At 38.7% G+C, this 16,603-nt stretch overlaps 1 protein-coding gene across 8 annotated transcripts in view; it reads left to right on the top strand.

Moving 5' to 3' along the window:
* The window catches only part of PCDH15 (protocadherin related 15), a 443,471-nt gene that overhangs the window by 341,640 nt on the left and 85,228 nt on the right, over positions 1-16,603 (top strand). For all 8 annotated transcript variants that reach the window (XM_055720578.1, XM_055720583.1, XM_055720580.1 and 5 more), the window contains 2 exons: positions 5,110-5,250; positions 7,526-7,638. In XM_055720578.1, the coding sequence (XP_055576553.1) occupies positions 5,110-5,250; positions 7,526-7,638 (254 nt within the window). The remainder of the gene's footprint in view (positions 1-5,109; positions 5,251-7,525; positions 7,639-16,603) is intronic.

Genomic DNA, 16,603 nt, shown 5'->3' with positions numbered 1-16,603 from the left:
CTTGTTCAGTTGCATAGTAAAGAATTAAGTCCTTCACATTTTAGAGTTTATATACATGAATTTAGGGTGACTGTACATGACTGCACCATTCACAACCCATAGCTGGTTCAAGACCCACCAAAATCATTAGTTTACTCTGTGATCGGCCCCATCTTTAATGGTTACTTTGAGTATGTCACAAAGAGCATGTGCAGCAAACTAAATTTTGTTTTTACATCACTTTCCAAATTTTTTCCCTAGAATTAACTTTTCAAAATTTGCCTTCGTGAACTTTTTGCGGTGCTAATCATTCAAATTTGCATTGAAATCTACAGATGGAGGTAATTTATTCAACTCCTTACCAGTTTCACATTTTATCTATAATACCCTCAGAAGTTTCCTGACTTCAGTCAGAAAGTGGCATTGAATACAAAAAGGCTTGGTAAATATATCTGTATTCATTATGCCACTATTCCATACTAGCACTGAGGGATGAAATCCGGGTCGTTTACCATATGCATTTCTGGGATCTTCATGAGCAGACTGCAAATGGAATGCATTTTTTTCCACTTGTTCCTGGGCCAGATCATTCTGGTGTTGTATGTCCATTACCTATTTGGATAGCAGAAGTAATAATTCATAGCTTCCTTTTGAATGGCTTGCAGAAATATATATAAAAACATACAGAAGTTATTGTTGCGTTACACTTCTCACCATTTCCCTTGGGTTTATTGCATTAAAATTTCTCTGCAACCTGTCTTTGCCCGTTGAGAGTTATCTCAACAGCGCACATGTACAGCCTCCACAGCCTCTTTGCCCAGGGCCTCCATGTGCAGCCTGATCATCTGACGTACATGTTGGGGATGATTTCATACTTGTCAGCCATGTCACAAATGAATGTTGTTTTCCCAGAGCAAATTGAAACTTAAGGAATTATGCAGCAATTAAAGAAATAATTGAAGCTGAATGAGCTTTAGATCTTAAGTTCTATATTAGTCTTGAACTCTCAGGAAAACTTTGGTTTGAGAGAATAAACATGGTTCCTGCCAAGTACAATCCTTGCTCTGTAGTTTATTTGAGAATATTATCTGCTATATTCGAGTTTTGCTGTAGACATAGGAATGCATCTAAATTTATTTAGAACAAAGGCAAAAGATGATTAATATTTGAGATAATTAAAACTTTCTTCTAAATAGATTTCCCTGGGAAATTTCTCTGGAGACTTTTCTAATTACATTGGTGCCAAAATTTAGTAAATAAAAAATAAATCCCTGTTTTGTTATTTTCAGAAATGACAGGAGAAAAGTGTACTTGATAGTCATATCAGGAACAATAACCCAATGAGATTTTTGTTTATTTAATAACAAATTACCTAGTATGTGCAGGTTTAATGATGATGATAGCTTTTAGTCTTCCAAGGAAATGTAAGGACCATTACTCTGAAACCAAATAGAGTGGATTTCAGCAGGTAATTTCCTGATAATTATAATGTGGAAGAAAAATGACTGAATCAGAGAATGCCAGGGGGAAAGTTGTATTATCAACTCCCATACACAATGATCTCTGAAATTTCTCATGTTTTTCAAGGATTTGCACTCTTTAGTGTGCATGGTGCCACAAAGTACTTTTAACTATTAACATGGTCTTTCATATATTACTTCACTAAACACCAAAACACAACTGGCACACCCAGTTCTGAATTATTAAAGGTGATGACACTGACTTGTCAGTGGCACTGGAGTGGTGTACTGCCTAATAAACCCTGCCTGGGTTGGATTTCCTTGGAGAGTTCAAAGAGGCAATGACCTCATCACTGCTGCAATTAAAATCATCTGGAGGAGCAGCTGTGCAAGTCTCCCCAGAAACTCTGTGAAAGTCTTGGTTGCATCCAAACCTGTCTCGCTTCTCTTTACATACAAGGTGTTATGTGCACAGGGGTTTACAGGGAGGAAGGCTGAGGTGGCCTGGCTGCCTTATTCTCTTACTCTTTTAGTATTAAACTTACGTATTCATTTTCATTTAACAGCTGCAAAAATGGTACCATCAATTAAATTCTTACAAGCTACCTATAGTTTTGAATTGAAATAAATATTCTTTACTGAAGGGTCACTTTCCTTGCACTGAAGTACGGTTTATTCATTGAATAGTCCTACTACTCATCAGGCATTAATGTGGCAAAATGTGACACCATGTGTTACACAGCTCTGTAACATGCATTAGCATGATTTAAAATACCTTTGCTAAATCTATTCCAGTAAAGCTTTTAGTTTAGGCTATGTATTTTGACTGAGCATTTCAGTGCAGTTTTGTTGTATCAACAATATGTTGATATGATTTAGTGACTTTAAACCACTTCTGCAGCTGTTTCTGTTGCTGATTACAAAAGTAAATTTCTTGTTTCCTTGTAGTTAGTAGCTGATATGGTAGATTGAATATATTCTCAATAACAATAGAGCTGCTTTATACCATGTTATTGAATACAGATGAAAATTACCAATTCATTATTAATGAAATTGTGGACTCTGATATTTTGTCTGTTTAGGTCAAAATATAATAGGAGGTCTAGACTGAGAGGCATTAAGAAAATGATACCATGGTGATTATGGGACCTGAGTTTCTAAGTGCTTCTCGGAATCTACTCCCAAAGTGTTTAGCAAATAACCTAATTTGAATTTTGTGCAGTGTCCCAGCTATCTGCATATTCTGGTAACACAGACTTTGGTCTGTCTACAAACAATTATTCTTGATCAGTGTGCAAAAACCTTTCTTTCCTTTAAAGCCCTTCTTTGATGCCCCTATTTCTTACAGCTCTTTAGTACATAATTCATATTTGTACTGGCTTCACTGCTTTAGTAATCTGCTGCTACGTCACCTTTTAATCCGCAAACAGTGGATCACTATCAGTACTAGTGAAGGGGTGCTTGCTGAGAATGGAAGTAACCTGTTAAAATTTAATGTCTCCCAGACATCCTCTGTAACCGGTTGATGGTACAACTCTTCTAATCTGAAAAGTGGTTGGGTAATTCCTGCCGGCAGTTAAGTGGGGTGCCAGGAATCATCCTGCCACTACCATAGAAGATCCTCCAGGTGCATGTGAGAAAGTGGCTATTGCAGTGGAGCCTGGGATGCTACCAGAGAGTGGTGGGACTGTGGAGATCCCAGGAGCAGGCATTGCCACCCATTTTGCTTTTTGGGACTTGTTAGATCACACAGGTCAATGCAAGCTGCCAGGGCCCTCTCATCTCTCTGATGTGGGAGCAGCTGTCTCTTAGGCTGTGCATACAGGCATGGTGTTACTCCATGTCCTCTGAAGGTGAACCAAATAATAACAAGGCCAATGGTTCATCTAGCATGGAGGTGTCACCAAGATCGAGTTGGCCTACGCCCTGCATCACAACTGCTTCCATAAAGTAAAAAAAAGACAGGTCATTGTCATAGGAGACTCCCTTTTGAAGGTAACGGGTGGTCCAATATACAGACCAGACCCACTTCTTAGGGAAGTCTGCTGCCTCCTTGGAGACTGGGTTAAAGATGCAAAGAGAAAGCTTCCCGGCACAGCCCTCAGTTTATTATCCGTTATTGATTTTTCAGGCAGGCAGTGATGAAGATGCAACAAGAAGTCCAAGGGTAACATGTCAGTGCTATGTTAATGGTTGAACTCAATGATCTTAAAGGTCTTTTTCAACCTGAACGATTCTGTGATTCTAAAGTTCCTCTATGGTGACTGCTGTAATGGCATCTTTGGAATATAATGGATACTTTAAGAAACTTTATTCTTCCAATAAATGTTAGTTATTTAGGCAGTTAGTGTTAAAACAGTTATATCAGGTAAGTAGATTTCTATTAGAAAATACTGTTACTGATTTGAGAAATTTGTCTATTATACCTTCTGCTGATTCCCCTTTTAATTTGGTATTTTGGGATGAATATACCTGCAGACAATTTGTGACACATGCATGCGGGTTCTGTGCTTGTTCCTTGTCATTGAAACAGGCTTTGAACAGTAGGGAGGGTTCATTACAAGGCTACTTAAAATCCATTTGCAAACCTGCATTTTCTCTTACCACTGATAGGACAAATATATTCTCCTTTTTGTTTTCTGATGTGCTTAGAGCCAGCTGTGATGTCAAATAGTAAGTGGCACTGGTAATGCTTAGCCTTCCACTGAGAGCCAGAAGCCCTCTGTTATAGGTAGGGAGGGCCACAGGTGTTGCTCCCTTCACACAAGCACTTGTGACCATCTCAGCCATGCAGTGTGGGGCAGGCTTGCCTCTTCAGTGTGAGGGCATGGTTGTGAGCTTTTAGATGGTTGCGCCCAAATTGCTAGACCTGTACAGTTCAGCCACAGAAGGAGCATGTGTTGGAATACATTTGGAAGCACCACAGGCCCTATGATCTGTGCTTTACTTCTTAGAGGTGAGGACCTTGAAATATAATTAGTTCTTCATCACTCAGCTTTGAAAAGTAAAACCTTCAGATACTAATGTTCAGGTTTTATGTAAAAAAAAAAAACATTTAGACTGGGGATGGGGGGTGGGTGGGGGGTGGGGATTGCCCAGGCAATCCAGTGCTGTTTTTATTTTGTTTTGATTGTGAATGTCACATAGGCTGGCTGTCTTGTAATGCAGAATTGTAGTCTGACTTTTCAGAAAATAAGGTAGTATCTTCCCATCTTCAGCAGGAAGACATTGTAACTTTGAGGACAAGCTGAGTAAATGTTGCAGTTTTTAGAGTGTTTAGAAATTTCTTGAACTTCAAAGGAGCTTTTATAACATGTTAAAATATTTTTGGAAGGTATATTAATGAACCTTGAGCAGTGCCCCATCTTCTGTTATTTAAAAATGTCAGTAGTTATAAAACAGACCACTGCTTCTGTCTGTATTTAGGTAGACAGCTTTTTCAGCTCTCTTCTTTCCAAACCTCTGGTCCTTTTTCTTGCTGGACCTCTCAGATGTCACTGTAAGGTATTTTGGGGGAAGGCAGGAGGGATGCTTAGTAAGAAACCCAGTTATGAGGAAGACAAACACGAAGTTCTGTTTCTGATGGTCTGTTTACCAATGTTGCATTTTAATCCTTTACCAGCTACATGACGTGTAAAAATAAGCAATTTGCTTTGGTTTTGCCTTACAGGGAACACCAGCAAGTCGAGTCCGATACAAAGTAGATGTTGACCAGTTTCCTTACAGTGCCAGCATTTTTGATGTGGATGAAGACTCAGGACGTGTAGTAACTCGAGTAAACCTAAATGAAGAGCCAAGTACAGTGTTTAAGGTATTAACTCATCTAGCTATATGTTGTCAGAAAACGCCTGCATTTCATGAAATTCCTTTTACCTTCGTGCTTCTCTGTGTTGCTTTACATTGCATAGAAGGATGTGAAATTTTTATTCTGTTTGCTTCTTTACTTCATTAATTTCTTCCTGGCACATGTTCTGTGCCGTTTTGATTTTAGAAACATCTTGAATGGATGTGATTGCTACGGTTATAAGGGCAGAAGAAACAGGGAGGCACCTGAAAGAATCCTCGTTTTGTGAAAGTTACCTTGTTCATCTCTTTGTTTTCAACAGGGCTGTCAGCATAGCAATTTTGTGAAAAGTTTGTATGAATAGTGAGATATCTTGTAAAGGAAGTTATTGTGCAGTTGGATAGTTTGGGACTTCCTGTTCACAAGTGCTATAATGTAAAAATATTGGCTTTAAGGAGACTTAAATTACTGTTGTGATATTACTGTTCCTGAAGAGTCTCAAGTGTAGTTAGTGTGGAGTAAGTTATGATTTTAATCAAAACCATTGGGGCAGATCTCCCTGCTTAAATTAATGAGTGGAGGGGGTAGTTAAAAATGAAAATTAAACTGTATCGGTAATAAATATATATATATATCTGTAATATGTGGGGGTTTATATGTAATTTTCCTACTTGGAAACTGCCAGGCTTCTGTGTATGGTCATTAAGGTATGTTTTGTTTCTTCTTCCAGTTATTTAGTTTTGAAATGAGCATTAAAGAGAGGTTTATTTGCATACTTTTCCATTATAAGGAATAAAGCTGTCCACTGTTTTCCACTTCTGAGTGTATCATCAAGTGCTACTGCAAGCTTGAGTAGCATTGTAATGCTGTCACTGTTTTAGGAACTTAGGACAGTGCTATTTTGAGTCCTTTTCAGTTTTTAACTAACATAGTAAAACTCAGAATGGAAGAGAAATATCTCTTGGTTAACATCACCAGTCTATCTTTTCTGTTGCTGCACTTTTTATTTTTACTTCTTGGTAATTATCTGGTGTGGCTGTTTTCTGAAGCTGTGATACATAACATGCAGGTGACGTACACACAGACATATGTTTCTGTATGAAGACTGCTTTATATTAGGGCAGAGGAATGGTAAAATCAGCAGAGTGTTAATTTTCAGAAAATATGGATACTAAGGGAAGAAGCACAGAAAAGACTCTAGAAATCAGTGATGTGGAGACTCTGAGTTGGTATTCTGAGTAGACCATTGGGGTGTATCTGCCACTGAATCTTCTGAGAATTTTTTCAGTCAATTTTTAACATACTCATACTTTCTGCAATTATGATATCTTGCACTGGTGTGCTCCCTAATATATTGGCTGAAAAATGCCTTCTTTTGTTTTGTCTCTTCACCAACTTATTTTGAGAATAGCTTGGACTCAGAGAAATGAGTTCAAAACTCTTATCTAGAATGAGGTGCTGCCCTGCTTCATCTAGTGACCTCCTGAACTAAGGACCAATCTAGAGAGAGGGGAAACTATGGAAAACTGTCCACCCCATTTTCAGTGGCCTGGTCTCTCATCCTTTTGCTAGCAGATAGCTTACCTTTACATAAAAGCTGCAAACAGTTGAACTTATTTTTCCTAGCAGACAAGCACAGATTAAACAAATAGAAATGAGAATAGATCAGATAAGCAAAACTTTTATAATAGGCCACCTTTGAAGAACATCCTTGTTCATGTTTTAGTGTACAGAAGATCTCTTTTCTTAAGAGAATTTTTTTGGGAGGCGAGGTAATGTTAATTTTTTTTTGGTTTGATATCAGACATTGCTTTTAGATACTAATGTCAGCAACACTGAATTCTTACCTAGTGCTTTTTCTGTTGGTTTTCTTTTATTGGCAGTTATAGGTGTCATTTAAATAAAAAAAAAAACGTGTAAATGTAGAACTGACCTACATACCATTAAAGAAGTTGAAATTGATCCTGGAGTTCTGAGTCAGGACAGTCTGTGGTTAGATGTGAAGCCGATCCCCTGGAAAATGTACTTGAAGCTAGAAGTGTGTTTTGGAGGGGTTGTTTGCAGCAGACTGTTGTATTTGAATTCCAGTTTGCTGTGTTTCTGTGAATTTTCTAGCAGATTGTTCAACTTGTGGATGGCTGTCACCTTTTTCACTATGTTTTGTTCTTACACAAGGTATGATCTGCAGTGAAAGAAAATCTCATCTGACTTGTTAGACCCTGAAAATGCAAGAATTGTTGCAAGCCAACATAAAAAATGTTCTTGCCTATACTGAGAGTGTAATTTTCTATATTGTTTATAGCTAGTGGTCATTGCATATGATGATGGGGATCCTGTGAAGTTTAACACCACTACTGTAGAAATTGCTGTACTTCAGCCTTCAGTAATTCCACGGTTTACGCAGGATGAATACAGGTAAAACATTTATTTATTCACATTACAACTGTCATTTTTAAAGTTGAAATAAATTCCTGTTTGAATGCTAGCCTGAGATACATGGGCTACAAAAACACTCCATGGTCGGTATGAAACTGCTTCCCCTGCACATACTGCAACTTTTGTACCTTCTGCTATTCACTTTGGCTCACGGAAGGAAACGACACAAAAATAAGATCCGAACCAAAGCACCAAAAACCTTGCGTACTTAAGTGCTGATAGCATATATACTGATGTTAACTCTTCTTTAGTAAATTAATTGGATGCCGCTCTGAGGAGTACGTAGTCAGCACTCAAGTCCACCAGAAGCACGACTGTGTGAAATAGCATACAGAACATCTTTGCAGCACTTCTGTGACAAAGTGAGGGTGGCAAAATACTTGAGTTGCTTGTTTCTCCTAGCCACAAGATATTTGGCATCCAGCCATTCCCTAATTGTGTCAGATAGTGGTGCAATATTACTGTCTTAACAGGTTGTCTCCAACTGAAAAGATCTGGGCTGTAGTTGAGAATGACAGTGAGGAGAGATTTGTTTGAAATTATCCTCTTGGAAGCTGTTGAAAATGTCAGTCATGTGGATAAACAAAAAATTGCATGCATTGAAATTGTAGCTGGGATCACCAGGACTCTAGTTTAAGTTTCCTACAGTCTGTTTTGATCCTGTACACCATTCATGTGGAACACAAGAGAATTCAAAATTAACCTCTTTGACATTAGAAGTGCAGATGATAGTTATTATTACTACAGAGTCACGATTTGATAAAGTTTACCCTCTGACAATTTAATAAAATCAACACCATTTTCTTAAAATTAAGTTAAAAAAAAAAAAAAGTGGTTCACAGGCTGATTAGCTTGTTAAATTTTGTTACAGAGAATGTGTTCGTAAACATAAAAGAAGTTTGACAACCATACAAAAATAGGAAGTGGTAGGATCAATGCAGCCTGCCTCACAGTATCAAGAAGTTACAGCCTTGCTGCAATATGTGCTCTTGTTTCCAATGTAGAAACATGACAAGTATCAAAATATAATGGGGTTTGTAGATACATTTTCAAAACAAAGTACTGTAAGAAATCCAAAACCAGAAACTGAATGAAATATTATTGGTTTCAGTAGACCATAATGAATGGACTTGCTCAGATGTTTTGAGTTTAGACAAAAATTCATTATGTGCATTCTGGTTTTCCTCATGATTACAGTATTAGCATTTTGAGGCAATACATTAAAGAAATGAAAAATAGCAATATACTGCCAGTCTTCTACTAATTTTGTATTTAATCTTAAAACAAGTATGAAATCTGAAGCAATAGTGCAAAATTGTAAACCTATAATGATAGTGCAAATTATAATCCTTTGCTGAAGGATTTTTCTTGAGAGAAATTATCCCTGCAGCTCACTGTATTTTATTAGCTGTCTTCAAATGTATGAACTACAGTTTGGTTAATGTAGCAAAATGTAGTCCTTTAAATAAAAATGTTTCCATTTGTTACTGTAATTTCAGATGTCATGTGAGCACATGCAATTTCTGTATAATATTTAAAGCCATTCTGTAGTACATTTAACCTTCTGTGTTACTATTTTCAAGAAAAATGTGAACAGGTCCTATATGCTTAGCTGTGAGGAAAAGAAAAATGTGTAGCTATGTTTTAACAGAAGGACATGAAAATATGATACTCTCCAAGATAGTCCACATTTTGGGTAGATTACAAAAGCTGATGTACCTAGCCTCAGGAGCCAGTCAGGGAGCTGGAGCTGCTAAAGAGGCTCTTCACCGCTAGGTGCATAGGTAGTAACGCACTTTGTTTCCTTTTTCTTTTATAACTTTATTCCAAATGACCTTCACCTTTAAGGAGCTTGCCCTTGACTCTCATCTGGTGACAAGTATGTAATCCCAAGCAGTGTTTTGGAAGAGGCCACAATGTAGCCACAGTGCTAGACCACTTCAGGTCAAACCCAGCAGAGTCAGGCCGCAGCAGTACTGTAAGCACAGTGTGGTCCACCCCTGCATTGTAGAAGAGGTGTCTTCCAGTTCTTACATCACCCAACACAGTGCCTTTGCAGGACTGTGAGAAGAGACTCTCAGGTTCAGGAGCACAGGCAGAGTTTGTGTTGCCTTCTGAAAAGTGAACTGACCTCAGACTTCCTGAGGCCACCTTGAGCTCCAGTTTTATTCCAGGAAACGGGACCTTTATTTCACTACAATGAAGAAAGCTTACAGTAAAAAGTGGTTCATATCCTGCAATACCCTAGGTGACAACTGAATAACCCACATTATCTTCTCCTCCTTGCAAACTCATCAGGGTTAGCTGAAGAGGCTACTTTCCAAAGAAATAACGATGCGCCATTCTTCATAAATTCTCTGATGCACACAGTCATAAAAAACCCCTTTAAATCTTTTGAGGGCAGCAAAGGCAGTTAGTCATTTTCTTCAACATCAGAAATTAAATGAAAACAACCCCATAACTTTCTGATTCAGCTCTGAAACTCTCTCAAACATTTTGGAGCAGGACTAGTTTTAATTCCTAAGATTCTGAGAGATTGTCACACTCTGCAAACACACTTTGTATTTGGTTTCTTGACAGTGATGCAAGCTGAAACTGGCAGGTTTCATATAACCTTATTTTTCAGTTGACATAGTATCTCTTTAGGGTAAATGTCAGCACAGAGTAATGGTGCTGCTTGCAAAATGATAAACTGTTGGATGTAGCTACTAGAATTTCTGAAGGTTTGAGAATTAGTGGCTTTTGAGTGGATTAGTATTGATCTTTCCTTGCATAATTATCATAATTGGGATCATTCCAGCATTTTCTAGCTGGTTACAAACTTCATTTCTGTGTGTTTAGAAAAAGGTTACAGTTGAAAAGTTTTACAGAATAAAACTGCCTGCACAGTTGCAGTATGTATTACAAATCAGAAATAAATAAATAATAAAAAAAAAAAATAGGAGGGGGGGACCAGATGGCATGATCAAAAAGGCATAGCTGCATTAGGCAGACAAGGAGATAAAAGTGCAACTTTGCCTTGAGCTTTTGGTCTGGCAGCTCTCTGCTCTGTCAGAAGTACATCAGTGCATTAGGGTCTCTGCTTGGAGTCCTGTCCATAATAAGGGAGGCTTTGATTGATTATTATCCATGTCTTAAAGTGACTTCCACAGGAGGCAGCCAGAGATTTGCATTTTACTCACTGGCTGTCCCTCTACATTATTACATAACCGGGGGCAAATTAATTAGCCTCTCCCCCGCCCACCCTTCAGCTAAGAGCTCTGAGAACTGTAAAATACAGCATGGAGCAGTTGCTTTATGACAGATGAGTGATAGAATATAGTTCCTTCCTAAAGACTGATATAGATGACCACTAAAGGACATCAGAAAGATATCTGCTGCAACCAGTCAGCTCTTCTGGTGGAAGCTAGCAAGTCATGGTCAAGCGTCCCAGTAGCCTGGGTGCAGCATGCTTTAGGACATTCTTCCTCCACACGCTCACACCCTGTTAGAAGCAAAGCAGCATCAGCCAGCAGGTCTGCATGATCTGGTCCAGCAGCTTGTGAAGATGCCACCCCAGGGGCTTTCAGGCCATTAATGTAGTTAATAAGGGCCAGATGATCCATGCCTACTGCTCCTTGCATGTCACCGTCTTCTAGGGACACCAATACACTGCAGCTCCCACACGTCTCTCTAGTGCATCCTTAGATGTAAGCCTAACTCGCTTGACTGCATTTCAGCTGGTACTGGAGGCTATCGCAGTGCTCCTAGACTGGATCTTTGTTCTGATGCCAAAGAGTTTAACTGCGTTAGCGATGTGGATACTTCTGTACTTGGATCTTTGTCTGTCCTTGTCATGGATATTAAATACAACTTTGAGAGAGCTGAAAGTAGCAATGCCTGCTAAATAAAGTGTTATCCAAACCAAGCATTGTTTGCTTGTTCTGTAAAAGATGCGAAGTGTGAAGAGGAAAAAATCAAAAAGAATCAAAGGCCTATAACATACAGACATTTATTTCTAGATGGCTAGTCCAACTCTGAGCCAACTTGACCTTTTGCTGCCAGGGAAGGACACTGCTGCTGATGCTCTTCTTGCTGCATCTGTCTGGGGCGGTTGGCAGTCAGATGTTCCTGGTTCTCCAAAACACTGGCGGCAGAGGGGGAGGCACAGGCACCAAGCCTAGCATGTGGTGCGGTTGTCAGCGGTGTACAGACAAGGCCTGAGCTGCTTCTTCCACTGCCTCTCTCCAGCTGAAGTGTCAGCCTGGAGAGCAAGGGCCTGGGGGGGCTGTGCACAGCAAGGTGATGAAGAAAGGGGTGCCAGCACACAGTGTGAGACTTTCTGCATCACAACCCAAAACAGGCTGTGGCCGTTTCCACAGTTTATTAAGGTGTTTAATGCTGACTTCGATATTCTGCTTAGTGCTGGTGAAACAGCCAAAACAGCCATGTCTCTGACAATAAATCACATGCTTGGGAGAATGAAATCGGCTGTTTTGGGTGCTTCTTTCCCAATCTGTTATTTCTCTTGCTTTGGCAGCTCCACCCAGATCACCTCTTGATTGAACCCCAGAGCAAGTAATTGATCCAGAAGTTTCCATTTCTTCCAAACAAGTAATGGCAGCACTTTCACTTCTTAGTTAACAGATCATAATTAGTAGCGCTATGAAACAGTGAAGACCAGATGTGAAGTGAACCTCAGATGAATTAGGTTGGTTTTTTTTAGCAAGCCTGTCTTCTTTATGAGGACATTCTCATTTTAAAAAAGTAAAAGTTCAAAGGGACTTGGGATCTTTTTCTTGTTTTGTTAATTAATAAATATCACATCCCTGCAACTAGAAGGTCATTCCTAACAGCAATGTGCTTCTGTAGCAGGAAATGAAATGTTAACTGAAAGCAGCATCATTGGTTCCAAATTATTGCCTGTGGGCACATTAAGCAGGTGTTCAGCCATTTCACAGCAGGAAAAGGAAAATACTGGAAACTTCTAGCTTCTGTTAGTATTGCATTATAGGTCCCAAACCTGTTTGGAAAGGTGTGTCCAGTTGTATGGTAATCTGAAGTTTGGTTCCAACTTATGAGGAAATATGTGAAGCTGTGAATTTGAGGCTATTACTTGGTGTGAATGTGGTGTGACATTTATTTCTCTAGCAGCAACAACATTGAAATGTGTTCAGGTTAGAAAGTGAGATTTTCTGACATGTGGACCTCTTGCTCGCTCAGTAGAATATATGATGTAATCTTTTCCACTTAATTAAATCCACCAATGCTGGAGGCAGATGCCATCCAAGCAAATAGCTACGTATAAATAAATGATTTTATGAAACAAAATTATGGAGGCATATCAGCAGTCAATTGGAAGTATTATTTAAAAGAGGCTTTTCCCAGTTCTTTGGTTTGCTGCTGTTCAGTCAAAGTTATTCTCATTGTGAAATAGGAAATGGGGAATCCTGTACAGCGGCATTGAGGGTAGGAGTATCATTTCATGTCTGAAATCTCTCTAATTTGGTGCCTACTTCAACAAGGTGCACAGAACAGCATCCACTGTGTTGTGAAAGTCTTGAGACCTCGTTGGAGTAATTGTGCTTTTTTTATCATGAGTATCCTTCTAATTCAGTCATTGAACTTTACGATGCGTGAAAGAAAAATAAAAGTATTAAGAGAAATGAGTTCTTTCAGGGACAGGAACTGGTTAACCTATACATGTCTTAGAAAATCAGGAGTGTTAAATTTCTGTAAAGCAATGAGGACAACAGCTGAGAATGCCCTTTGTTCAAACCAAGGGTAGAACGGGGCAAAAAATCCAAACCAGATACACCAGGGATTTGGAGGGGAGAGGAACAGTTTTGCGTTGTAGGCAGCTGAGGTTTCAAAAGCTATTTTCTTACTGTTTTACTTACTTGTCTCTGACATGTTGCTTTGAGAAGTAATTTGAGAATTCATAACTTGTTTCCTGTAAGTAAAATGGCATTATTCAGGGCATCAAGATTCTTTGTAAATGAAACAATGTGCTAAGTGCCAGGATATAAACTTCTGCCTTAGATGCAGTTGGTTTTTCATCAGGCTGCTTGTGAGCTGTTTTCTTTAAGCCTCTGTTTACTTAAGTTTTCTTTTTTTCCTTCCTATTAGAGCTCACTGCTGTTTTAAGCAGTGCTCAGTTAGGGGGTCATTCCCCCTAACAGGAGTGCACAGGGGTTTAGTTTTGTCCCTTAAAAGTGTTTTGTTTAGTGATGGTAGATTTAGAGCATTCATTTGGGTAATCCTTTTCCCAGGATGTCCCAGTCTTACCACTTCTGCTCTCACATTTTCCATAATGGAATTTACAGTTACATACCATGAATGAAAGATGTGAAAAAGAGTGAAATACTACCGGCAGCATTTTTTGAAGCAGCATTTCTGAAGTGGGGGGGAATAACCAATGTTTTCCTCAAACGGAAGCTAAAGCAATGATGCATAGATTCCATCATGCATTTTTAATTTGCCTCACATGTCAGTGAGTGAAGCAGCTTGGCTTCAGGAAGATTCAGAATCATAGAATCATTCAGGTTGGAAAAGAGCATTGAGATCATCAAGTCCAACTGTTAATCCGGGACTGCCAAGGCCATCGCTAAACAATGTCACTAAGCACCACATCTGTGTGTTTTTGAAATACTTCCAGGGATGGCCATTCCACCAGCTCCCTGAGCAGCCTGGTCCAATGCTTCACCACCCTTCCAGTGGAGACATGTTTTCCTAATATCCAATGTAAACCTGCCCTGGTGTAACTTGAGGCCATTTCCTCTTGTGCTGTTGCTTGTTATCTGGGAGAAGAGACCGACCCCCACCTGCCTACAGCCTCTGTCAGGCAGCTGTAGAGTCTCCTGAGTCTCCTCTCCAGACTAAACAATGCCAGATGTGGAGGTTCACACAGATACCTGTGATTTTGCCTTTGGAATTGATGTTTTATGGTGGTATTCTTCTGGTACTTAGTTGGTTTGTAGTAAAGCAAATAAGAAAGCATACTTCAGCATGTAGTTATAGAAGTTAGGAAATTAACTTACTTATACAGCAGATACTGAAGTGTGGTTTGCCATTGAAAAAATTGTGAATGAGTTAACAGACGATTACAGTGTAGTAGAAGGATCACCGTTTTTTCCCAGTTTTCCTTGTTTTAGTAGTGCTACCTTGCGCTTTTGTTAAATTTGTTAAGAACATTTACTTCTTTTTATCAAATGAGAAAGAAATTCTAAGTTGATGTATTTGTTTTTTCAATGAAATACTGTGGTGAAATTAATCTAGTTGCATATTACCCGGTTGTACCAAAAGAGGTAAGCACAGGGTCCAGGTATGTGCAGGTATTCTGCCTTGCTGTGCTTGGTGAGGACGAGGGTCAGAGCTTTCAACACCATGTTGCAGTTTAATGAAATGTAGAACCAAGTCATTCTGGGAATGTGAATATGGGATAGAAATAATACAACTGTAGTATTAAACCCTATTGGCTTTTGGCAGTGTGTTATGGGAGCGTAAAGCCACAGCATTATCTGTGGTCTTAGAACTGATCCTATCAGTGACTGTCTGACCAGTTCTGGCATGTGAGTGTGCCCTACATTGTACTTAATGGGAATTTTTTCTTTTCCTTTTTTTGCTTCTATAGTAATCCTGACAGAAATGTTCATGTCTTCATGTCCTTAGGAATTTAGGAAGATTGGTAGGATAACACAAACACATTACGCCTGATGACAGAGAGTGCATGGGAACAAAATCTGACATTTGGTTTAAAAGCTAATGGGTAGTGACAGGGGTGTACTGTAACAATGTCCAGACTCCCCTGTCGTCTGTTTCAGAGATAAATACCATGAAAAGGTCAGAATGCCTTGAACCAATTTGAGAATTGAGACAGGTGAAGATACTAAGTACGGTAAGGAATACATGATCCTTTTCAGGACACTTTGAAGGTAAACTGCTTGAAAAATACATCTAATTAAGAATATTTTCCAGGAAAAAAAAAAAGGAAAAAAAAAAAAGCACTGCCTCTGACAAACTGTTCAGATTGTTACAGTTGCACTTACTGGAAACTGAAAATTCAAGAAATTGATCAATTATTGCTCTAAAATATGGCTAGGTCCTTCTTTTGAGCAAATACAGGAAGTTGAGATAGTCTAAATGTGTTGTTGAAAGGATTAAAAGAGCTACCATCATGATGTTTACTTCTTGCTTTCTTGTTTCTTCTTTTGTTTTGCTGCACCAAAGTTAGAACTTAGTTTGCTGCACACAAGTTAGAAACCTGTACATTTTTTTCACAATTCTAAAAATTTGAGCTGCATAGCCAGACCAATATTTACGTGTTTCTGTTCATAGAGCTTTTATTAGCTAGCTTAGTTTCCATATAACTTCACTGTTAGCTCACTTGATTTTAGACTCTCTAGTGCTCTGTCTACACTTGACTTTTCTCCAGAAAAATACGTAAGCTCAGGGTTTTTTAATGGCTTACATAGCTTCTATGTAATGCAAAGCATCAGACAGACAAAAAAACAAACGAAACGCTTCCCATGAGGAGTCAGATGAAAAGAATCTGTGCAGGAATGTGTTTGCTGCTCACAAATATGTTTTAGATAGAAGATTGAATGAGTTGAGGTAAAATGCCCTAGAAAGTTAAAAGTAGCCAAGGCAAAAACACTTCCAGAAGCTGTAATGTGAGAGAAGGTAGGCAGACAATTTTACCAGGAGAGGTCCAAATGACATTGTAATCAAGTTGAGCTAAGAATCCTAGTATAATTGAGCAACAAAAAAACCCTATTTAAATTCTGAGGTATATTTTTGGACCTCCATGAACTAAATAATATAATCCACAAAACAGAGTAGACTGAAGTGTCTTAATACAGAGTAAATATACATCACACTATCAAACTTCAGCACTAAACTAGGTTTTCAATTTATTATTTGGTTTGCTGGTTTAAAATTTTTAAAAAAATCATGTTTTTGAAGA

Source organism: Falco cherrug, chromosome 9, assembly GCF_023634085.1.
Source record: "Falco cherrug isolate bFalChe1 chromosome 9, bFalChe1.pri, whole genome shotgun sequence".
Classification (NCBI taxonomy): Eukaryota; Metazoa; Chordata; class Aves; order Falconiformes; family Falconidae; genus Falco; species Falco cherrug.
The sequence above is the reverse complement of the archived record's forward strand: the minus strand, read 5'-3'. Positions and strand labels throughout refer to the sequence as shown.